The 24,633-nt window shown below is 39.4% G+C and overlaps 1 protein-coding gene across 2 annotated transcripts in view; it reads right to left on the bottom strand.

The window, feature by feature from the left end:
• ARMC8 (armadillo repeat containing 8) overlaps nt 1–24,132 on the bottom strand; it is a 112,329-nt gene extending 88,197 nt beyond the window's left edge. The window contains exon 1 of one of the 2 annotated variants that reach the window (XM_044252284.1): nt 23,838–24,132. In XM_044252284.1, coding sequence (XP_044108219.1) covers nt 23,838–23,882 — 45 coding nt within the window. In that variant the 5' untranslated portion in view covers nt 23,883–24,132. The remainder of the gene's footprint in view (nt 1–23,837) is intronic. The other variant, XM_044252285.1, reaches the window with a different exon arrangement.
• Between the last annotated feature and the right edge of the window lie 501 nt (nt 24,133–24,633).

Here is a 24,633-nt window from a genome sequence, read left to right on the forward strand (position 1 = left end):
AAACCAGTGGTGCTAATATCCAGGGGTCCCAAAGTTCTACAGGATTTTCCTTTTGGAGAGCTCATATATGGTTTCACTCTTCTAGGACCCAGCAAAATATAGCTGTTTGAGAAGCATGTAGATTATATGTGAAAGAGAATCATGTGCTGATCTAGAGGCATAAACTAGAGGGGTGAGGGACAGCTGAAGATACTCCCCAGAAGACAGAGCTGCTGGCTGACACCATTGTTGCACTCTTCCCATAGACTGCTATGCTAGCACAGGTGGGTAACCTTGGACAAGGCACCCTCCCCCTGCCTTGCTGGGATGTGTGGGAGTGAGTGGTCCTGCCCTGGCACTTGCCGAGGCCAGAGAACATGGGTGGTTAGACTGCTACCCTGCTCCTTGGCTAGAGCAGGCAAGTGCAAATGGTCTCTGAGTTCTCCCACAAGTGCAAGTGGTTGTGATATTCCCCTACCCCTTAGCTGGGATAAACACCAGTGGCAGTGGCATTCTCCCACTTTCACCCTAAAGCTGGAGCACACACAAGGACATGGCACTTTCTCACAGCATTGCTGAAGCCCATGGGTAATCACAGACAAGACATTTTTCTGCTCCTTCTCTGAAGCCTGTTGAGTCTGCACGACCTACCACACTCTCTGGCTGCCTTGCTAAAGCCACATACAATCCAAACAGGGAACATCTCTTGATTCCCTGGCCCAGGTACCCAAGAGGGTTGGCTTTCCAGAGCTGTACAGGACTGTAACAACTAGAGAGACAGCTCCTGTGGCAGGCTACCACCTCCAAGGCACTGCAGAGACAGAAGACTGAAACTCAACCTCAGTCTTCCTGTGGAAAAAAGACTATTTGCTTAGCCCAGTGCTTTAGCCTAAAGGACAGGCATCAAGTTTCCCACACACCTAGAGGTCAAAAAGGCACTTCCAGGGAAACACCACACTGGTTCACTACCTTAGCCTTACTATGGCTCAGCAAGACTCCCCAGGAAGGAGTTTATACATCTATCTAGAGCCCAGACCTTTCAACTGTTGCCCTGGAGATACTGCCAGATTTTCTGGTCTGGAGGCCCACAGGACTTACAAGTGCAGCCCCACAGGACTGTATATATTTGCACACTTGAAAAGCTACTGCCTGAAGTTCTGGCTTTCAAACAACCTGAAATTAGATGCTAAAAGAGATTCATTCTCTTGGATTGCTGACAAATCTTGGCACATCCACAACAACAGGGGCATATCAAGAATAAATCAGGCAGTTTAGACAATCACAAAGGTGTAAGAGACAACCAAGAGTTAAGACAAGGCTGAAGAAGGATCAGAACCTACCTAAAACCAGTCCTTCTAGGGGCGACTTGGTGGCCAGTTGATTGGGCATCTGATTCTTGATATTGGTTCAAGTTGTGATCTCAGGGTTGTAGGATCAAGCCCCACGTTGGGTTCCATACTCAGCACAGAGTCTGCTGTGCTCCTTCCCCCTATGCTCCTCCCTCTTGCTTGCATGCACACTCTCTTTTTCAAATAAATAAATAAATAAGATCGGGGGGGGTGGACACACTCCTTCAAAACTGAGAAAGGTAGCTGTTTTGCCTGACAGAAATAAATGAAGATAGTCAAACAAAAATGAGGAAACAGAGAAATATATTTCAAACAAAAGAATGAGACAAAACCTCAGAAAAAGACCTTAATGATATGGAGACAAGTAATCTACCTCATAAGGAGTTCAAAATAATAGTCATAAAAATGTTCCTCGAACTTGAAAGAATGGATGAACACAGAAAGAACTTCAACAAAGAGAAACTACCAAAGAGAAGTCACAAAACTGAAGAATACAGTAACTGAACTGAAAAATATACTGGAGGAATTCAATACAGTGGAAAAAGTAAAAGTACAAATCAGTGAGCTGGAAGAGAAATCAATAGAACTCACCCAAATAGAGCAGCAAAATGAAAAAAGATAATTTTAAAATGAAAGTAAGAGACCTCTAGAACAACATCAAGAGGAATAACTCTTGCATTACAAGGGATCCCAGAAGGAGAAAATAAAGATAAAGATGCAAAAAGCTTATTTGGAGAAATAATGGCTGAAAACTCCCCTAAAGACACCCAGGCCCAGGAAGCCTAGAGAGTTCCAAAGAAAATGGACCCAACGAGAGCCATGCTAAGACAAATTATAATGAAAATGTCTAAAGTTAAAAATTAAGAGAGAATCTAAAAAGCAGCATAAGAATACCAAAATTCTATGTTCAAGGGAAACCCCATAGGTTATCAGCAGATTTCACAGCAGAAACTGCAAATCAAAAGGCGGTGGCAAGCCAGAAGGCAGCACTTTCAAAGTGCTGAAGGGATGAAAATCTCCAACCAAGAATACCCAGCAAGATTATCATTCAGATTGAAAGAGAGATAGTTCTCCAAACAAAGGCTAAAAAAGTTTACTACTAAGCCAGCTTTAGAAGAAATATTAAAGGGACTTCTTTAAGCTGAAAAGAAATGACACTAACTAATAAGAAAGTATACAAAAGCAAAAATTCTCACTGAAAAAGGTAAATATGTAGTAAAGGTTAGTGTATTAATCATTATATGAAGCTACTAAGAAGGTTAAAAAACAAACATGATAAAATTAACAAACACAATAATTAGCCAAGAGATACATAAAATAAAAAGATGTAAAATGTGACATCAAAGGCAAAAAAATGTGTGGTGGGAGAAAGTAAAAATATAAAGTTTGGGAATGTGTTGAAATTTAAGTTGCTATCAATTAAAATAGACTATTACATACACAAGATGGTATATGTGAACCCTGCAATAACCACAACAAAAACTTATGGTAAATACACGAAATAAGAAAGGAATCTACATATAACACTAAACAGAGTTGTCAAACCACGAGGGAAAAAAGAAAAAGAAAAAGGAATAGAGAAAAACTACAAACAAAGCCCCAAAGCAATGAACATGGCAATACTACATACCTATTAACAGTAACTTTAAATGTAAATGGGTGAAATTCTCCAACCAAAAGGCATAGAATAGCTATATAGAATTTTTTAAAAAAAGAGACCAATAACGGGCCCCTGGGTGGCTCAGTGGATTAAGCCTCTGCCGTCGGCTCAGGTCATGATCTCAGGGTCCTGGGATCTAGCCCCACATTGGGCTCTCTGCTCATCAGGGAGTCTGCTCCCCCCCCCGCCCCCACCTGCCTCTCTGCCTACTTGTGATCTCACTCTCTGTCAAATAAATAAATAAAATCTTTAAAAAAAAAAAAAGAGACCAATAAGAGACTCAATTCAGAAGGACAAAAAATATAGAGCCTGAAAGTGAAAGAATGTAACAGATATTTCATGCAAATGGAAACAAAAAGAAAACCAGCATAGCTATCCTAATATCAGATGAGATCGACTTTAAAACAAAGACTGTAATAAGGGACAAAAAGAGGGACTACATAATAATTAAGAGGTCAATCCAATAAGAAAGTAAACCATTTATAAATATACATGCACCCAACAGAGAAGCTCAAAAATACATACATCAAATACAGACATAAAAGGAGAAATTGACAGCAATACAATACTGGTAGGGGATTTTTAACACCCCAGCTTACATCACTGATCACCCAGACAGAAAAATAAGTAACAAAACATTGGTCTTAAATGACATATTAGACCACATACAGAACATTCCATCCAAAAGCAGCAGAATACACATTCCTCTCAGGTGCACATGGAATATTTTTTAAGATAGATCACGTGTTAGGCTATACTACAAGTCTCAGTATCAGGAAGACTGAAACCATAGGAAGCATCTTTTCTGACCAAAATGGTATGAGACTAGAAACCAATTACAAGGAAAAAACTAGAAGAACTACAAATACATGGGGATTAAACATGTCACTGAACAACTACAGAGAAGAAATTTAAAAATACCTGGAGACAAATGTAAAAAGAAATGCAACATCAAAATCTGAGATGCAGCAAAAGCAGGTCTAAGAGGAAAGTTCATAACAATACAGGACTATCTCAAAAAACAAGAGAAATCTCAACCAAACAATTTAACTTTAAAGAAATTAGAAAAAGAACAAGGCCCAAAGTTAGCATAAGGAAGGAAATAATAAAGATCAGAGTGGAAATAAATAAAACAAAAACTTAAAGATAATAGAAAAGGTCAATGGGAGGAGGGAGGCAAGATGGAGGAGGAGCAGGGGACCTCGCCTGGTCTGGTCCCCTGAACTCAGCTGGATATCTACCAAACCATCCTGACACCAATGAAATCAGTACGAGATTGGTGACTTCAGACTGCTCCAGATTTTCCTTGGGTGCATTTTGCCTGGGTCGTGGTTGATATTTTGGACTCTGTACATTCCCTCAACCATCTCTCAATGGAATGACTAGGAGGGGGAACTCCCAACAAAGAAAAGAACTACAGACAATGGCCTCTGTCATAGACTTAATGGATATGGATATAAGGAAGATGTCAGAAAAAGGCTTCAGAGTAACATTTACAAAGTTGCTATTTAGTCTTGAGAAAAGTACTGGCAAAAATATAGAATCTCTAAGGGCAGAATTGAGAGAAGATCTCATCAAACTTAAAAATGCTATGAAGGCGATGCAGTTTAAAATGGATACTCTGAATGCCGGGTAAATGAAAAAGAAGCATGAATTAGTGGTCTAGAAGATAAGCTGATAGAAAGGAAGGAAGTCAAGAAGGATAGGGATAAAGTACAAGCTCATGAGATCATACTTAGAGAGATCAAAGATGCCATGAAATGTTCCAAAGTCAGAATTATTGGGATCCCGGGGGGGGGTGCGGGGAGAGGACTAGAAGGTATACTTGAGCAAATCATAACTGAGAACTTCCCTAATCTGGGGAAGGAAACAAACATCCATGACCAAGAGACAGAGAGGACTCCTCCCAGAATAAATAAAAATAGACCAATACCCTGGTACATAATAGGAAACCTGCTAATCTTACAGCCAAGAAAGTTACCTGAGAGCAGCTAGGGGTAAGAGATTTCCTACCTATGGCAGGAGGAACATCAGAATAACATTAGATCTGTCCAAAGAGACCTGGCAAGCCAAAAAGGGCTGGCAAGACATAATCAGGGTACTAAATGAGAAGAACAAGAACCAAGAATACTTTACCGACCAAGGCTGTCATTCAGAACGGATGGAGAGAAAAAGAGCTTCCAGGACAGGCAGAAAGTGAAAGAGTATGTCACCACCAAGTCAGCCTTCAAGAAATAATTAAGGGGGGAGGTTCTATAAAAGAAAAAAGACCCCAAGAGTAATATCTAGAAAGTAACAGAGACAATCTACAGAAACAGGGACTTTACAGGCAATATGATGGCACTAAATTCATATGTTTCAAAAGTTACTCTCAATGTGAATAGCCCAAATGCTCCCATGAAATGGTGCAGGGTTTCAGACTGGATAAAAAGACAGGACCATCTATATGCTGCCTACGATAGACTCATTTTGAACCTAAAGATACCTCGAGATTGAAAGTAAGGGGATGGAGAAACATTTATCATGCAAATGGATCTCAAAAGAAAGCTGGGGTAGCAATTCTCATATCAGACAAATTGGATTTTTAAACCAAAGACTGTAGTAAGGACCAATTTTTAAACTAAAGACTGTAAAGGAACACTGTATCATACTTAAAGGGTCTATCTCACAAGAAAATCTAAAAATTTTAAGTGTCTATGCACCCAACATGAGAGCAGCCAACTACATAAGCCAACTATTAACCAAAATAAAGAATCATATAGATAATAATACATTAATAGTAGGGGACTCAACATTCCACTCTCAGCAATGGATAGGTCATCCAAGTAGAAGATCAACAAAGAAACAAGAGCTTTGAATGACACATTGGACCAGATGGACTCCGTAGATATATATAAAACATTCCACCCTAAAACAACAGAATACTTATTCTTTTCGAATGCACATGGAATTTTCTCCAGATTAGATCACATACTTGGTCACAAATCAGGTCTCAATCTATACCAAAAGACTGAGATTATTCCCTGCATGTTATCAGACCACAATGCCTTGAAACTGGAAATCAATCACAAGAAAAAATTTGGAAGGAATTCAAACATGAGGAAGTTAAAGAGCATCCTACTAAAGAATGACTGAATGAACCAGGAAATTAAGGAAGAACTTAAATAATTCATAGACACCAAAGAGAATGAAAACACATCAGTCCAGAACCTATGGCATACTACAAAGGCTGTCCTTTCAGCAATGTGGCAGGATACAAATCAAAACCACAATGAGATATCACCTTACACCAGTTAAAATGGCAAAAATTAATAAGACAGGAAACAATAGGTGTTGGTGAGGATGTACAGAAAGGGGAACCCTCTTACACTGTTAAGGGGAATGCAAGCTGGTATAGCCACTCTGGAAAACAGGATGGAGTTTTCTCAAGACATTAAAAAGAGAGCTACCCTATCACCCAGCAATTTCACTACTAGGTATTTACCCTAAAGATACAGGTGTAGTGAAAAGAAGGGCCATATATGTATGCCAATGTTCATAGCAGCGATGTCCACTGTGGAACAACAGCCACTGTGGAAGAAGCCGAGAGGTCGTTCAACAGATGAATGGATAAAAAAGATGTAGTTCGTATATACAATGGAATATTACTCAGCCATCAGAAAGAATGAATACCTACCATTTGCATTGACATGGATAGAACTGGAGGGAATTATGCTAAGTCAAATAAGTTAAGCAGAGAAACACAATTATCATATGGTTTCACTCATATGTGGAATATAAGGAATAGTGCAGAGAACCACAGGGGAAGGGAAGGAAAACTGAAGGTGGAGAAATTGGAGAGGGAGATGAGCCATAAGAGACTATGGACTCCGGGAAACAAACTGAAGGTTTCAGTGGGGAAGGCGTGAGGGGATGGAGTCACTGGGTGATGAGCATTAAGGAGGGCACGTTTTGTGATAAGCACTGGGTGTTATACTCAACTAATGAATCACTGAATACTACATCAACAACTAATGATGTACTATACAGTGGCTAACTGAACATAATGAAAAAAAAAAGTGAAAAAACAGTCAATGAAATTAAGAGCCAGTTCTTTGAAAAGAGAAACAAAATGGACAAACTTGCAGTTAGACACACCAAGAAAAAAAAAGAGAAAACACAAAATTAGAAATGAAAGAAGAGACGTTATGAATGATAACACAGAAATATGAAATCAGAAACTACTATGTATAATTATGTGCCAACAAATTAAACAACACAGAAGAAATGGATAAATTACTAGAGATTTAAAATCTTCTGAGACTGAATCATGAAGAAACAGAAAATCAGAATAGACTGATTACTAGTAAGAACATTCAGTTAATAGTCAAAAACATCCCAACAAACAAAAGTCCATGACCAGACAGCTTTATTGGTGAATTCCAGAAGATTTAATTCAAAGATTTAAGGTGATCCTTCTCAAAAAATACAGGAGGTGGAAATGCTTCCAAACTCATTTTATGAGGCAGGCATTACCCTGATACCAAAACCAGAAAAGGACACCACAATAAAAGAAAATTACAGGCCAACATCCCTGATGAACACAGATGCAATAATCCTGAACAAAATATTACCAAACTGACCTCTACAATGTATTAGAAGGATCATACATCATGATCAAGTGGGATTTACTCAAGGGATGCAAGGATGGTTCAACATCCAACAAGCAATCAATGTCATACACAGTAACAAAATTAAAGATAAAATTACATGATCGTCTCAATAGAGGCAGAAAAAGCATTTGACAAAATTCAACATCCATTAAAAAAAAAAAACTCACTAAGTGGGTGTAGAAGAAACATACTTCAAAATAATAAAGGCCATACATGACAAACCCACAGCTAATACGCTCAACAGTGAAAATCTGAAAGCCTTTTCACTAATATCAGGAACAAGACAAGGAAGCCCACTCTCCACTTGTATTCAACACAGTACTGGAAGCCCTTGCCACAGCAATTAGGCAAGAAAAAGAAAAGGCATAATATTGGAAAGGAAAAATTCAAACAGTCACTATTTGCCAGTGATATATACAGAACATCCATAGATTCCACCAAAAAACTATTAAAACTAATAAAAGAATTCAATAAACTTGCAGGATATAAAATTAATACACAAAAACTAATAATGAACTATCAGTAAGTGAAGTTGAGAAAACAATCACATTTATAATTACAACAAAAAGAATAAAATGCCTAGGAATAACCTTAACCAAGATGGTAAAAGTCCCATACACTAAAAATTATAGGACACTGGGAAAAGAAACTGAAGACACCCATAAATGGAAAATTTTGTGTCCATAAAATGGAAAAATCAGTATTATTAAAATAACCACACCATCAGAAGCAATCTACAGATTCAATTCAATCTCTTAAAATTCCAATGACATTTTTCAAAGAATGAGAATAAGTCTAAAATTTATATGGAACCACAAAAGGCCTGGAATAGCCAAAACAACCTTAAGAGGAAAAAAAACAAAACTAAGCCAGGGGTATCGTGCTCCCTGGTTTCAAATTATACTACAAAGCTATAGTAATCAAAATAGTATGGTAATGTCAAAAGACACATGCAGATCAAAGAACAGAGTAGAGAGCTCAGCAATAAACCCAATTATAAATGGTGAACTAACTTACAACAAAGGAGTCAAGAATGGGAAAGGACAATGGGAAAGGACGGTTTTTAAATTATGTTGGAAAAACTGAATAGCTACAATGAAAAATAATAAAATTGTACAACTATTTTACACTACATATATAAAAACAACTTTAAATAGAGGTGCCTGGGTGGCTCAGGTCATGATCCCAAGGTCCTGGATCAAGCCCTGAATCAGGCTCCCTGCTCAGCGGAAAGCTGCTTCTCTCTCTCCCACTCCTCCTGCTTGTGTTCCCCTTCTCTCCGTCTCTCTGTCAAATAAATAAATAAAATCTTTAAAAAAAAAAAAAAAACTTTAAAAGGATTGAAAACTTGAATGTACAACCTAAAACCATAAAACTCCTATAAGAAAACATAGGCAGGGCGCCTAGGTGGCTCAGTGGGTTAAGCCACTGCCTTCGGCTCAGGTCATGATCCCAGGGTCCTGGGATCAAGTTCTGCATCCGACTCTCTGCTCAGCAGGGAGGCTGCTCCCCGCCCCACCATCTCTCTGTCTGTCTCTCTGCCTGCTTGTGATCTCTCCGTCAAATAAATAAATAAAATCTAAAAAAAGAAAAAGAAAACATAGGCAGTAAGCTCCTTGACAATGGTCTTAGCAATGTTTTCTAGCAACAGAAACAAAAGCAAAATTCAACAAATATGAATACAGCATACTAAAAAGCTTCTGCAGAGCAAAAAAACCCACTCAAAAAAAAAAAAACCCACAAAAAACAAAAAGGCAATAAATAAGAGGAGATACTGGCAAATTATATATCCTATCGGGTTCATATCAAATATATATACAAAGAACTCAAATAACCCAGTAACCAAAAAAAATCCAATTTAAAAAATGGACAGAGGATCTGAACAGACATTTTTCTAATAATACATACAGATGGCCAATAGATATATGAAAAGATGCTCAAAATCATTAATCATCAGGGAAATGCAAATCAAAACTACAATGAGATATCACCTTACAGCTGTGAGAATGGCTATGATAAAAAAAAAAAACAACAAGAAATAACAAGTGTGGGCAAGCTGTGGAGAAAAGGGAATCCTTGTGCACTGCTGAAAATATAAATTGAGCAGGCACTACAGAAAACGATATAAAGGTTCTTCAAAAACACTAAAAGTAGAGCTACCACATAATCCAGCAATTCCACTATTGGGTATCTAGCTAAGGAAATCAAAAATACTAATTCAGAGAGATATATGCACCCTTGTGTTCAAGGCAGAAATATTTACAATGCCAAAGTATGAAAAAAACCTACATGTCAATCAATGTACTAACGGATAAAGAAAATGCAGCATGTATAACTTGATCCTTAAACAACAGTCTGAATTTTACAGGTCCACTTACGTGCAGATTTTTTATAGTACTATAAATGTATTTTCTTCCTTATGGTTTTAATATTTTCTTTTTCTCTAGCTTACTTTATCGTAAGAATACAGTATCTAATATATACAATATATGTGATATTTGGCTGCTTATGTTATCAGTAAGTCTTCTGTTCAAAAATAGGTTAGTAGTAGTAAAGTTTGGAGTTTAAAGTTATATGTGGATTTTTGACTGCATGGGGGGAATCAGTGTCCTAATCCTCATGATGTTCAAGGGTGGACAGTATATACTCTGGAGTATTATTTTTTTAAGATTTATTTATTTATTTGTTTGTTTGTTTATTTATTTATTTTTTTAAAAGATTTTATTTATTTATTTGATAGAGAGAGAGAGATCACAAGCAGGTGGAGAGTCAGGCAGAGAGAGAGAGAGAGAAGCAGGCTCCCGCCAAGCAAAGAGCCTGATGCGGGGCTCGATCCCAGGACACTGAGATCATGACCTGAGCTGAAGGCAGTGGCTTAATCCACTGAGCCACCCAGGTGCCCCAAGATTTTTTTATTTATTTGACAGACAGAGATCACAAGCAGGCAGAGAAGCAGGCAGAGAGAGAGAGAGGAGGAAGCAGGCTCCCCGCTGAGCAGAGAGCCCGATGCAGGGCTCGATCCCAGAACCCTGGGATCAGGACCTGAGCCAAGACAGAGGCTTTAACCCACTGAGCCACCCAGGCGCCCCTATACTCTGGAGTATTACTCAGACATAAAAGAGAATGAAATCATGGCATTTGTGACAACATGGATGGACTCTGAAGGTACAATGCCAAGTGAGGTAAGTCTGATTGAGAAAGATAAATAATTGTTTTCATTCATATGTGGAATCTAAAAAACAAAACAAAATGAAAACCAGACTCACAGATAGAAGAGATTAATGGGGGGTGGGGGTGGAAGCAGGCCAAATGGATGAGGGGAATCAATAAATGCATAGTTCCAGTAATAAAATATATGGCATGGGATGTAATGTACAGAATGGAACATGGGAAACAGAGTCAGTAACCCTGTACTAACTTTGTAAGGGGATAAATGGGAACTAGATATATTTTGGTGACAATTTCACAACACATAGAAATGTCAAATCACTACGTTGTACCCCCTGAAACTAATATTATACTGTATACCAATTATACCTCAATAAATGAAAATAAACAAATCCCTGTCATTCGGAAGAAAAAAAAAAAAACCACCACATTCTTTTTTTTTTTTTTAAAGATTTTGTTTATTTATTTATTTGACAGACAGAGATCACAAGTAGGCAGAGAGAGAGGAGGAAGCAGGCTCCCTGCTGAGCAGAGAGCCCGATGTGGGGCTCGATCCCAGGACTCTGGGATCATGACCTGAGCCGAAGGCAGAGGCTTTAACCCATTGAGCCACCCAGGCGCCCCAAAACCACCACATTCTTAAAAAAGGGTTTGAATGCCAAATTACTAAATCCCAGACTTGCCATGAATGGGATTTAACTTAAAAATTAAGAGCTATAACCTAAAGCAATCTACACATTTAATGCAATTCCTATCAAAATACCATCCATTTTTTTCAAAGAAATGGAACAAATAATCCTAAAATTTATATGGAACCAGAAAAGACCTCGAGTAGCCAAAGGAATATTGAAAAAGAAAGCCAAAGTTGGTGGCATCACAATTCCAGACTTCAAGCTGTATTACAAAGCTGTCATCAAGACAGCATGGTACTGGCACAAAAACAGACACATAGATCAATGGAACAGAATAGAGAACCCAGAAATAAACCCTCAACTCTATGGTCAACTAATCTTCGACAAAGCAGGAAAGAATGTCCAATGGAAAAAAGACAGCCTCTTCAATAAATGGTGTTGGGAAAATTGCACAGCCACATGCAGAAAAATGAAATTGGACCATTTCCTTACACCACACACGAAAATAAGACTCAAAATGGATGAAGGACCTCAGTGTGAGAAAGGAATCCATCAAAATCCTTGAGGAGAACACAGGCAGCAACCTCTTCGACCTCAGCCGCAGCAACGTCTTCCTAGGAACATCGCCAAAGGCAAGGGGAGCAAGGGCAAAAATGAACTACTGGGATTTCATCAAGATCAAAAGCTTTTGCACAGCAAAGGAAACAGTTAACAAAACCAAAAGACAACTGACAGAATCAGAGAAGATATTTGCAAATGACATATCAGATAAAGGGCTAGTGTCCAAAATCTATAGAGAACTTAGCAAACTCAACACCCAAAGAACAAAGAATCCAATCGAGAAATGGGCAGAAGACATGAACAGACATTTCTGCAAAGACAACATCCAGATGGCCAACAGACACATGAAAAAGTGCTCCACATCACTCGGCATCAGGGAAATACAAATCAAAACCACAATGAGCTACCACCTCACACCAGTCAGAATGGCTAAAATTAACAGGTCAGGAAATGACAGATGCTGGCGAGGATGCGGAGAAAGGGGAACCCTCCTACACTGTTGGTGGGAATGCAAGCTGGCTGGTGCAGCCACTCTGGGAAACAGCATGGAGGTTCCTCAAAATGTTGAAAATAGAACTGCCTTATGACCCAGCAATTGCACTACTGGGTATTTACCCTAAAGATACAAATGTAGTGATCCGAAGGGGCACGTGCACCCGAATGTTTATAGCAGCAATGTCTACAATAGCCAAACTATGGAAAGACCTAGATGTCCATCAAGAGATGAATGGATAAAGAAGAGGTAGTATATATACACAACGGAATACTATGCAGTCATCAAAAGAAATCTTGCCATTTGTGACAACGTGGATGGAGCTAGAGGGTATCATGCTTAGCAAAATAAGTCAATCAGAGAAAGACAACTTTCATGTGATCTCCCTGATATGAGGAAGTGGAGATACAACATGGGGAGGTTAAGGGAGTAGGAGAAGAATAAATGAAACAAGATGGGATTGGGAGAGAGACAAACCATAAGTGACTTTTAATCTCACAAAACAAACTGAGGGTTGCTGGGGGGAGGGGGGTACGGAGAGGGTGGTTGGGTTATGGACATTGGGGAGGGTATGTGCTATGGTGAGTGCTGTGAAGTGTGTAAACTGGTGATTCACAGATCTGTACCCATGGGGATCAAAATACATTATATGTTTACAAAAAAAAAATTTAAAAAAAAAAGAAAAGAAAAAAAAATTAAGAGTTATAAAAGTGTGCAACTGCTGTTTTAAAACTTGAAGTAAGGGACACCTGGGTGGCTCAGTGGGTTAAGCCTCTGCCTTTGGCTCAGGTCATGATCCCAGCGTCCTGGGATCGAGCCCCACATCAGGCTCTCTGCTCTGCAGGGAGCGTGCTTCCCCCGCCACACCTGCTTGGGATCTCTGTCTGTCAAATAAATAAATAAAATCTTTTAAAACTTAAATTAAATTAAATTAACTGCTAGACAATTCTTTCCTAGCTTTGAGGGGGAAAAAAATCTGTCCATCTCGGACAATACACAAAAATAAAATCATCAACAAAGACTGGCTTTTTCCTTGCAGGTAACTATTATGCCCTTCCTATTTTTCCAAGATTCCCACTTGCCTCCAAAAGGAAGAGAAATGAGAAGAAAATGCCCATGCACTATTCAAAACCCATGATCTTGGTGTTTTGTTGTTTTTCTTTTACTTTTTGAATTCTATTAAACTTCTGGCCTCATTAGAACTCAATCAGATTCTCGGGGTACCTGGGTGGCTCAGATGGTTAAGCATCTGCCTTTGGCTCAGGTCATGATCCCACAGTCTTAGTATCAAGCCAAGGTTGGTATCAGGCTCCCCACTCAGTGGGGAGTCAACTTCTCCCTTTCCCTCTGCCCCTCCACTGCTAATGCCCTCTCTCTGTCTCTCTCAAATGAATAAATAAAATCTTTTAAAAAAATCAGATTCTCATTCAAATTCTTTCAAACCTGTCACATTGGATTTTTGCAACTATTTTTATCCTTTTTTAAATTTTATTTTTATCCTTTATATTTTCTATTATGGGATTTGTACCTTAGTGTTTCTAGAGGTTTACAGCATCTTCTCTCTCCATATTAAGCAAAGCCCTATTTTTTTGCAGCCTCTAGCAAATTTGGAAGGCTTATAAAATAGCACTTCAGTTTGGGTGGATTCTATCTGTATAGAATGTAACATAATTATGACAGCTGAGACTCCTAGAATATAATCAGGTTTAAATTTCATAAACACAATCATGAAAATACTTAAATACATAATTTTTAACATAAACTACCTGGGTAAGAGGTAACCCTGAACTCTCAATAAGTAAGACTCAAAATCGGAATTTACATGTTAAGAAAACACTTTAAAATGGTAAATCAGTGCTCAGAGTTTGAAAATAAAATTCTAAAATGTAAGGCTGTGCACACAGTTTTGTTTTTTTAATTAGATGTTTGGATATATGGCTCTGACACTTTATATAATAGCATATACAGTGAGCAAGTCTGCCTCTCTAGTTCTCAGTCTTCCCCCAATTAAAAAAATATGATAAGAATGAACTAAAGATTATCTGCAGATTTCTTCCAAAGACTCCATAACTTACACTCACAGAAAGAGGGACTTCTTTCATAATTTAAAAGCACAGCACAGTTAATTAAATGAGATAAAAATGTTGTAGCCTTTACTTTTTCTGTACTGAGTTTTTAATATAATAAAATACTAGAGACCTTTTATAATATCAACAATTGCCAGAAACATGTTTTGGTGGTCACAAGAACTGGAAGCAATTTAGCATTCATGCTCCTTTCTAATCAGGTACTGCAATGTTTATCCTTTTAAAGTATGGTCAAATCATAAGGAGTTGTTTGGGTCTGGATGATCTATAAGGTTCCTTCTCACTATTAGATTCTATTCACTTGGGATACCTGGGTGGCCCAGTCAGTTAAGCAGCTTCCTTTGGCTCAGGTCATAATCCCAGGGTTCTGGGATGGAGTCAGGGCATCGCATTGAGCTCCTTGCTCAGCAGGGAGCCTGCTTCTCTCTCTGCCTCTGCCTGTCACTCTGCCTACTTTTGCTCACTCTCTGACAAATAAATAAAATCTTTAAAAATAAATAAATAAATAAATTTTATTCACTTACTCTTCAATGTAGATGGGAATGTCTAAAAACTGAGGGCTAACAAGAGATCCTTCCAGATAAAGAAAAGGAACTAAGTAACGATCAACATACAAAGCAGCACAAATGTGTTAAGTCCAAGGAGGCAAAAACCACCTCTGGGACATAGGACTAACAACGGTTGTGAGTTTTACTAAGATTGAGATATTCTCTGGGTTGGCTAGGTTCATTCAAATGCCTCCCAAGATGATAAGATAACCCAGGAAATCCATTAGGATGTATTCAAATGCTTAATACTGAATCTTGACAAAACACAGTGAGGCTATTCATACATGGATGGGCCACAAGAATAGTTTAAATTATTATTCAAGACTGAAATGAAATAATGACTTAGATATCCTGGGTACCATCTTTCATGGTACACCCTGTAAGTGGAAGCATCCTGATAGGCTAGCTGTCTACTGATTTTTTTTTTTTTTAAGAGGGTTTATTTGCTTCAGGTTCTTATGAACCGTGAACACCATTGCCTCGGAGCTATCCATGGTGCTTGACTCAGACTCAGCCCACCACTTCCAACAATTGATGCATTAGCTTTCCTACTATAGTACCACTAAGGATCTGTCTGACCCATCATCCACACTGTGGCCTGGACAATCATGCCAGTATTATGGGCCACTTGTAATCTTTCTATTCCACTTGGCCTGTGCCCAGACCCCCCAGGTGTCCTACTGTGGATCTCCAGCTAACCTACCCTTTCCCCCCAGACCTGCTACACCATCTGCTACACAAAACCCTTTCTGTAGAGATAGCACACCCCACAGAAGATCACCACTTACTCTGGGCAAAAGATTATGCTTCTTCAGAGCCAAGCCCCACATGATACCTTATATGAGTTTTAAAATCTTACTATTGTTACAATTTTTACCACTCAAAAACAAATGTAAATGACTTCTAAATTTTGCTATATATGTTTTTGTGACTGACTCTGGCATCAGTAAAAAAGAATAGGAATTATTAACTCAAGACTGATGTGTAGGTTCCAGGGAATCATAAACCAACTGAAAATATGTGATTCTTTAGGTAGGTGCATGTTTTCCTGGGGAAGAGGATGTTGAGACTCTTATCCTTAAAAGGTAAGAACTACTGATCAATATGGTGATAATAATAATAACCCAAATAATGATCACCCCATTTAAGTACCAGATCTTTATGTTTGTAGTGTAATAAATATATGTTGTCTTTGTCGCAGCTCCTGGCACCAAGCTATTAAAACCCTCGGGATTTCCTAAGTGATAGGAGTGTCTTTGGTTATTCATAAGAATCCCCCTTTGAGCACACCTGAGTTTATGCTATGAACAGTTAGGCTCGGGATGAGACTGGTAACCAGAAAGACCATGTGACTAGAGGGCTGAAACTTCCAGTCCTACGCCGCAAATTCTGAGGGGAAAAATGGGGAAGGGGAGATTAAATCTCAATAAAATCTGATGAACTTCTGGGCTGGTGAACACATCCATGTGCTAGAAGGGTGGCATACCCCAATTCCAACAAAAAAGAAGTTTCTGCATTTTGGACACTTCTGGATCTTGCCCTATGTACCTCATCATCTGGCTGTTCATCCATATCCTTTATAATAAACTGGCAAACATAAGTAAGGATTTTTTTGAGCTTTGTGAACCATTCTAACAAATTATCAAAACCAAGGAGGGCATTGTGAGAACCTCTAATTTTTAGCTGATTGGACAGAGGCACAGAACAACCTGGACTTGCAACTAGTGCCTAAAGGGCAGTCTTGTAGGACTGATCCCTTTACCTATGGGATCTGACTCTATCTTCAGATAGACATGTCAGAATTTAGTTAAATTGTACAACACCCACATGGGGTCCAGAGAGAATTAGAGAATTGCTTGGTGGTATAAAAAACACTCCAGAATATCCACCTGCTTATTTGACACCTCTAAAGGAATGTCCACAACACACAGCAAACTCAGCATGTCTAAAATGAAACTTACTTTTCCTCCTTACTTCCCTAACATGTTCCTCTCCTAAACCTCAGTAGATGATACCACCTAGTTGTAAAGGTAAAAATCCTGTCAGTCATATTTGATTATGATCATGACTCTTTTCCTTATTCGATCAGTGACCACCTATAACTTTCTGAAAGCCTAAAAAATTCTTAAAACACTTAAAAAATTGTATTTATTTATTTGAGAGAAAGGCAGTGAAAGAAAGCATGAGCAGGGAAGAGAGGGAGAAGCAGGTTCCTTGTGGGCATGGAGCCCAATGTGGGGCTTGATCCCAGGACCACAAGATCATGACCTCAACTGAAGGCAGCCACTTAACCAACTGAGCCACCCAGGAGCCCTTAAAACACTCCTGAAGAGAAAGAATCTCGCATTCTGTAATAATTTTGCAGGTCCTAAAGACCACCAAATATTAATAGATCCTGTAAGCTAGAAACTCTTCCCTCTCGACCACAACTTTTCATTTTCATGAGGCAAGCATAAAACTCTCTTATTATTCCCTCTACTCCAATAACTGTACTATGAACATACTGGAGAATGTAACTAACTCATTATTCTTCTGATTTTATAGAAAAAGGCCAGTTTTCCCTTATCAAAGTGACAAGTGGGGGGGCTGTTTCTGCAAAACGGCTCTTATTTGGAATACCTTTCATTCTTATCTAAACAGTCCCAAGGATCATAGCACCACTGTTCAGTGAAGGCAGCTGTTCTCAGTTTCCAGAAGGTAACAGAAATTGTTCTTTGTCAATCACTCCGTATCTTTACTCAGAAGCCAACATGACAGATGGCACTGCAAAGCAATTGCCAAATCAAAAATGAAAAAGATACAAGTCAAAACCACTGAATTTCCTGGCTCCTGGCACTATTTTGAAAGTCTTAAAGAGAATAGGAGGAGACAGTGAAACAGAAAGACCCTATGCTGTTTCTAACTCTTGGTAAAGCTTAAAAAAAAAAAAAAAAAAAAAAAGGCCTGGTAAAGCTTAAAAAAAAAAAAAAGCCACTTTTTAAAAAAGATTTTTTTAATTTATTTATTTGAGAGAGCGAGTGAGCGAGAGAGCATGAGCAGGGGGCAGGGAGAGGGAGAAGCACGTTCCCCACTGAGCAGGGTGCCAGATGCGGGGTCCAATCCCAGGACCCTGGGACCATGACCTGAGCTGAAGGCAGACACTTGATCAACTGAGCCACTCAGGTGCCCCAAGCTTAAAAAACTTCTTGAGCACTCAGTGTCTGAATTCAGGCAGCAATCTTCCCTTAAAGAGACAACACAATGCCTGGACAAAGACAATGAGCACTTCCCATTCCTCATACATTGCAAGTAAAGATTTGGGAGTTCATACTGTTAAATCACTATTAGGAATACCTCCTAACATAACTGAGGCTCCTGGTGCTTGTGGAATGAATTAATGGCAAACTAAAATGTGCTGACCAAATTTTATTTTGCATTTATTACTAAAAACCAAGAGAGGTCAAATTCATGCTTATAGTATAGCTGGCCTTAGCATCACATAAAAATGTTTCCTATTGTCAGATGTCCATTAAGAGAGCAAATTAAGGGCGCCTGGGTGGCTCAGTGGGTTAAGCCGCTGCCTTCGGCTCAGGTCATGATCTCAGGGTCCTGGGATCGAGTCCCGCATCGGGCTCTCTGCTCAGCAGGGAGCCTGCTTCCTCCTCTCTCTCTCTGCTTGCCTCTCTGCCTACTTGTATCTCTCTCTGTAAATAAATAAATAAAATCTTTAAAAAAAAAAGAGAGAGCAAATTAATATGCAGCTTAAGGCCAACAAATGCTTATAATTATAAAGAACAGAACAAAATCAAGGAATACTCAGACTTGGAATACACTGTACAGTTCTACTAGCTGCTTGTCAAAAAGACATGATGGCACTAAGTAACACTGTAAAGGAGACAATTAAAATTAATAGATGCCTTAGTTGTCTATACCAGCCTACAATGTTATTCAATAAAATTTTATTACCTTGCCTCTCTCAAATCATTAGAAGTGACCAAAGTAAAATGCAATCATTCTCTTAAGAGTCTTTCACACAGATAAATTTTCATTTTTGTTAAATCCAATTATTAATTTTTAATTTAAAAAAGTTTTTAAATATATCATGGTTTTGGTGTTATGTCTAAGACTTCTTCATCAAGTCCAAGATTCTGCAGATTTTCTGTTGTTTACTCTTAAAGTTTCATTTTATGTTTTGTAATTAAGTCTATGATCCATTTTGAATTAATTTTTGCATAAGGTGTGAAGTTGAGATCAAAGTTCATTTTTTAAAAATATTTTATTTATTTGAGAGAGAGAGAGAGGGTGTGCATGGGGGGGGGAGGATGAGAGGGAGAAGCAGAATCCCTGCTGAGCAGAGAGCCCTATGTAGAACTTGATTCCGCCAACTCCAGGATCATGACCTGAGCCGAAGGCAGTCACTTAACCAACTGAACTACCCAGTTCATTACCCTCAAAGTTCATTTTTTATCCTATGGTTGAAAGGATGAAAAGATAAGCTACAGATTTGGGAGAAAATATTTGCAAAGCACTTATCTGACAAAGCACTCATACCTAGAATCTATTATAAAGAGCTTTCAAAACTCAACAGTCAAAAAACAAACAGCCCAATTAGGAAGTGGGCAAAAGGATATGAATACTTCACTAAAATATTTCTTTATATCCAATAAAATATGGATGGCAAGTAATGAAAACATTTTTGACACTACTTATCATTAAAGAAATGCAAATTAAGACCATGATGCGTTATTATTACACATCTATTTAGAACAGCTAAAATAAAAAATAATGACTACACCAAATGCTAGCCAGGGTACAGAGAAATTGGATCTCTCATACATTACTGATGGAAATGTAAAATGGTATATCTACTCCAGAAACGTGTCAGTTTCTTTAAGAACTAAACATACGTTTACCACACAACCTAGCAATTAACACTCCAGGGCATTAATCTCAGAGATATGAAAAGTTACCTCCACAAAAAAACCTGCACCTGATTATTCACTGCAGGTTAGAACAGCCCAAAACTGGAAATAACCAAAATGTCTCCTAGGTTGATAGCTAAAATGTGACATCCATACCACAAAATACTACTTAGCTGTAAAAAAGAACTATTGATACACACAACTTGGATGGATCCCAAGGGCACTACGTTAAATGACAAAACCAATCTTAAAAGGTCACATACTGTATTCTTGTAACATAATAAAACATGACAAATTTTCAGAGATGGAATTAGTGGTCACCAGGGGTTAGAGGCAGGGGGTTGGTAGGTCTGACTATAAAGAGATAGCATAAGGGAGATTTTTTGGTGATAGACTAATTCTGTATTTTGACTGTGGTGATGGCTACACTACATTCATGATAAAATGATACAGAACTATACATATACCATTATCAACTTCCTGGTTTTGATACTGTACTATAGTTACATAAAATGTAACCAACAGGGGGAAACGGGGTGATGTGTATACAGGGATCTTTCTGTATGATCTTGTAACCTCCCATGAATCTATAATTATTTCAGAATAAAAAGTTTTAAACAGTCCAATCACTGTGAAATCATTCAAGAGTTTGGGAAACATGAGAGAATTTATACATTTGTTGAAAAGGGTAATAAAACCAAAGTGCAAACCAAAGATGAAAGGGATGATCATGGTGCAGTCTAGAAAGATAGCTAGAGAGTTTGTTCAACTCCCCAAAATAAATAGTTTAATCAAACATTTACGGAATTATCTAGTATATGCAAGACATAGTGCTATAAGTAGCAGTGGGGTTAAGAAAAAGTCAAGTACTTACCTCTGAATTAATTTACTAAGAAGCTAGAACAATTATTAAAGGTCTCAGGGCCTCTGCAAAAGCAGTTCCCTTTGCATGGAACACACTTCTGTTTTTCTAGTTAGTTCTTAACCATCCTTGAACTCTCTCAGTTCATTGTCACTTCTTCATGGAAATCCTCCCTAGCTCCCCTCATTGCCCTCTACATTAAAATTAGTTCCCCTACTACGTGCTCATACAGCACCCTATATTTTTCATTCATAACACTAATCACTATTCACAACTAAAGAACTGTGTAATGGTTTGATATCTATTTTCCCCATTAGGCTAAAAGGGCAAAGACAGGTCTATGCAGCTCACCACGGTATTCCCAAACCCAATGACATGCCTGGCAAATGACCGAGAAGTTCAAAATATATTAGATGAATGAATCCATACAAAGCTATAATTCATATATGAGCAGGCAAACAGTAAGAGTTACTGGGTTTGGAAGAACCTAAGATCACTTCACTTTGAGAAAGCTGGTTTACATGGAATAGAAGGCTCATGCAGAGGATAAAGAATCTTTTATCCGAAGTTGAACATGATTATCAACCTTTTGGCAATAGGAACCCACTAAACAGGAAAGCAGCGTGTCCAATGTTTTACCACTTAAGAAGTGGTAAAAATAATTCCGATGACACTGTGGTAATGAAGGCACAAAATGATGAGAGGCTGGCCATGGGAACAGCCACATGTGTGAAATACTAAGAACCAATAGAACTCAAGGACTGATTAAATACAGGGGCATGAAAGGGGGAAGGACCAAAGATGATCCAAGATGTTTAACAGTGAGTAATCAATGAAAACCAGTACTATTAACAGAAATGGAAAGTCATAGTTAAGTCCTCTTAGGAGAAGGGAATGTGCTTTGTTACAAGTCTCAGGTAACATCCACGAAATTAAAGATATGAGACTACGTGGGAAAAAAGTCAAGGTTGGCAATGTAATATGTGAGTTGGTCACAATTAAGGTTTAAGACTGAATGAGATTTCTCATAGGGGAGAAGGTATAAAGGGTCTTGAATGAAACCGTTAAAGCCATAGGACTTGCCCCTTGCTTGAATGATGCTTATCATGCCGTGGACTCATTCAGACTGTGAGATCCCTGAGGGCACAACTTATCTCATCCTCACATTCCCTAAAAGTAAACATTAAACAGTATTGTACATAACTGGTGCACAGTAAGTAGCCTATTAAAGGGATCAATTATTTTCAAGGTAATTTCTGATTAAAATTTCCTGTTCTACCTGCACTTTGTATTTCAAAAGGCAGTGCCATAGTCGTGTCTGATTTCCTAAAGCTCTATAATTGATGAATTGACAGACAAGATTTTGGGACTGTGAAAAATACCTAAGCCCCCAATGAGATTAGAACTAAAGCAAATCCCCACTAAAAGCTTCTGCATAAAATTAAACAGGAAACATTATTTACTAAGGGAGTGAAACAAATGAAAATTTTCAATTGTAAGCCTGATACAAGTTGACAATGTACAAAAAAAGAAGCTTCAGGTGAAATGAAGGATAAACAAGATAATTAAAGGGACTTAAGGACAGTTGAGAGGCATACTTTAAAAAAAATAGGGAAAAGTCATTTACCTGCTTGCCCACAAAATATTAGAGAAGTAGAATAAAAGGCTAACCTGATTCAATACTTAGATGAACACTGTTTCCCCAAGCTGTATAAAATAAGGAAAAGGACTGCTAAAATCGATCAGGAGACAAATTGGATGACAGCCCCCACCCCCTTAAATTATCTAGGCTACAGTATTCCAGTGTTCTAACCCTGAATCATAGCAAACGTCCTAAGTGCTTCCAGATAGGTGACTGCCTCTGTGACAGAAGTCCAGGAAGAGAAGAGAAACCGGATGGAATCACAGATTTTAGGAACCTGACAAGTCAGGTAAACTGTAATCCAACCACCCTCTCAGTATCGGGCAGTTTCCACAAGTCTAAAAAATGGCCAATTAGTCTTTGCCTATTTCCAGCAACAGCAAATGGACCATTGGTAAAGTGATTATTCTCTGGTTGGCAGCTCTAAATTGTTGTAAAACCCTTTGAAGTTAATCCCTCAGTAACTTTCACTCTGGGTCCGGGTTCTTAAGAGCTACACAGTGTAAAATAAAAGTTGTATTTTGGATTTTTATTTCAACTTAAAAAAAAAGTTTTTCAACTTAAAAAAACAACTAGGTGTTACTTCCTGGCGGGTCAATACATTCCCTCTTTCAATAATAGGAAAATTGAGTTTTCCACCCAGGGCTTGACTCCCCTTAAAGGAAAAAGTTATGCCAGGCACAGGTTCCTTTAGACTCCGAGCAGCAACTTCCAAAGCAGAGAGGAGAAAAGGGGCTTAAATAGCTACAGACACTAAGATATGCTGCAGCTGACGTGAAATCTCCGTTGCCCAGAAGCAAGCAGTTCTAGCCCGTGCCGGGACGCGACAGAAGCCACAGACCTGCCCTGACCCTCTCAGGCTGTGGGGTCCCAAAGTGCCTGCACCTCTCCTAGCCAAAGCCGCGGGGCGCTGAATGGGCGCTCTTTCCCAGGCCAGTGGCAAGCCCGGCACCTCACAGGGCGAGCGCTCGGCCCGGAGAAGCAGCAACGCGGAGAGGAAGGTTCAGTGAAGCACCTGGCAAAGCCCACGCCGAGCCACCGGGCCAGCTGCCCGTACGCCCAACCACCCTGTCCGCCAGAGGCCACCCGAGAAACGGTACCGGTGGGAGCTCCTGGAGTTGGGAGACGTTTCTGGCTCGGTCGGGGGTCCCGTCTATTCCTCCTGCCCACCCTCTCTCTCCATGGCCCAAAGCTGAGCCGGAAGCCACCCCAAGGGGTGGTGTCCAGGCACTCCGCGTTTGGGGTGAATGCTGCCGGGCAGCCCGAGCTCTCGAGCCGGCGGGCAGCTGCGGCGGTCACTCACCGAGAGGACGCTCATGCGGATTGGGGTCTCCAACAGGCACGCCATCTTGAGCCTTCCCACCGGGCTACGGCCGGTGCCGGCGCGGGGGCCGGCACTTTCGACAAGGAACTATTGGGCCAACGAAAGGCGCCGTCTGCAGAAAGTCAGGCAAGTAGACGAGAACACACCACGCTCTAGGCACAGGTGAAGCACGGCCAGGCCCCGCAGAAGGGAGAGGAAAGGAAAACCGCGCCAAGGGCCTCCTCACGAATCGTCCTCTCAGAAACGGCAGCTACTCTCGGCCTGCGTTAGAGGTGGGAGCGGGTAGCAGTTTCCGCATGCGCAAAGAAGGTCTGCGAGCCCCACCTGCCGCTCGCGGTGGGCGGAGCCGGGGGGCGGGGTCTCGCTCTGGCGCTGCGAACTTCACGGGTTGATTCGTTACAATGCTGGAGCTCACGTATTCATATTATGAAAAGCTCGTATGTGGGGTCACACACGTAATTTGAAGTTCACATTCATATTCATTATCTCACTCCTTTGCACCAGACTCCTAACGTTGTTATTATCGCCATTTTACAGACGGAGGGACTGTGGTCTCAGAATCAGGTCTTCAGCATAATCTGCCATACCCATTTATTCTGGTGTAGTGCTAAGAATAGATACACTAGAACCAGAACGCCTGCACTTAATCTTTACTACTTCCCTTATTAGCTGCATTACCTCCAGCAAATTACTTAACCTGCTTATGCTTCAGCTTTCTCTTCTATAAAATAAGGGTTATGAGAACGGAGAACTAAAGCTCTTTCTATTTCTATAA

Source organism: Neovison vison, chromosome 6 (assembly GCF_020171115.1).
Source record: "Neovison vison isolate M4711 chromosome 6, ASM_NN_V1, whole genome shotgun sequence".
Classification (NCBI taxonomy): Eukaryota; Metazoa; Chordata; class Mammalia; order Carnivora; family Mustelidae; genus Neogale; species Neogale vison.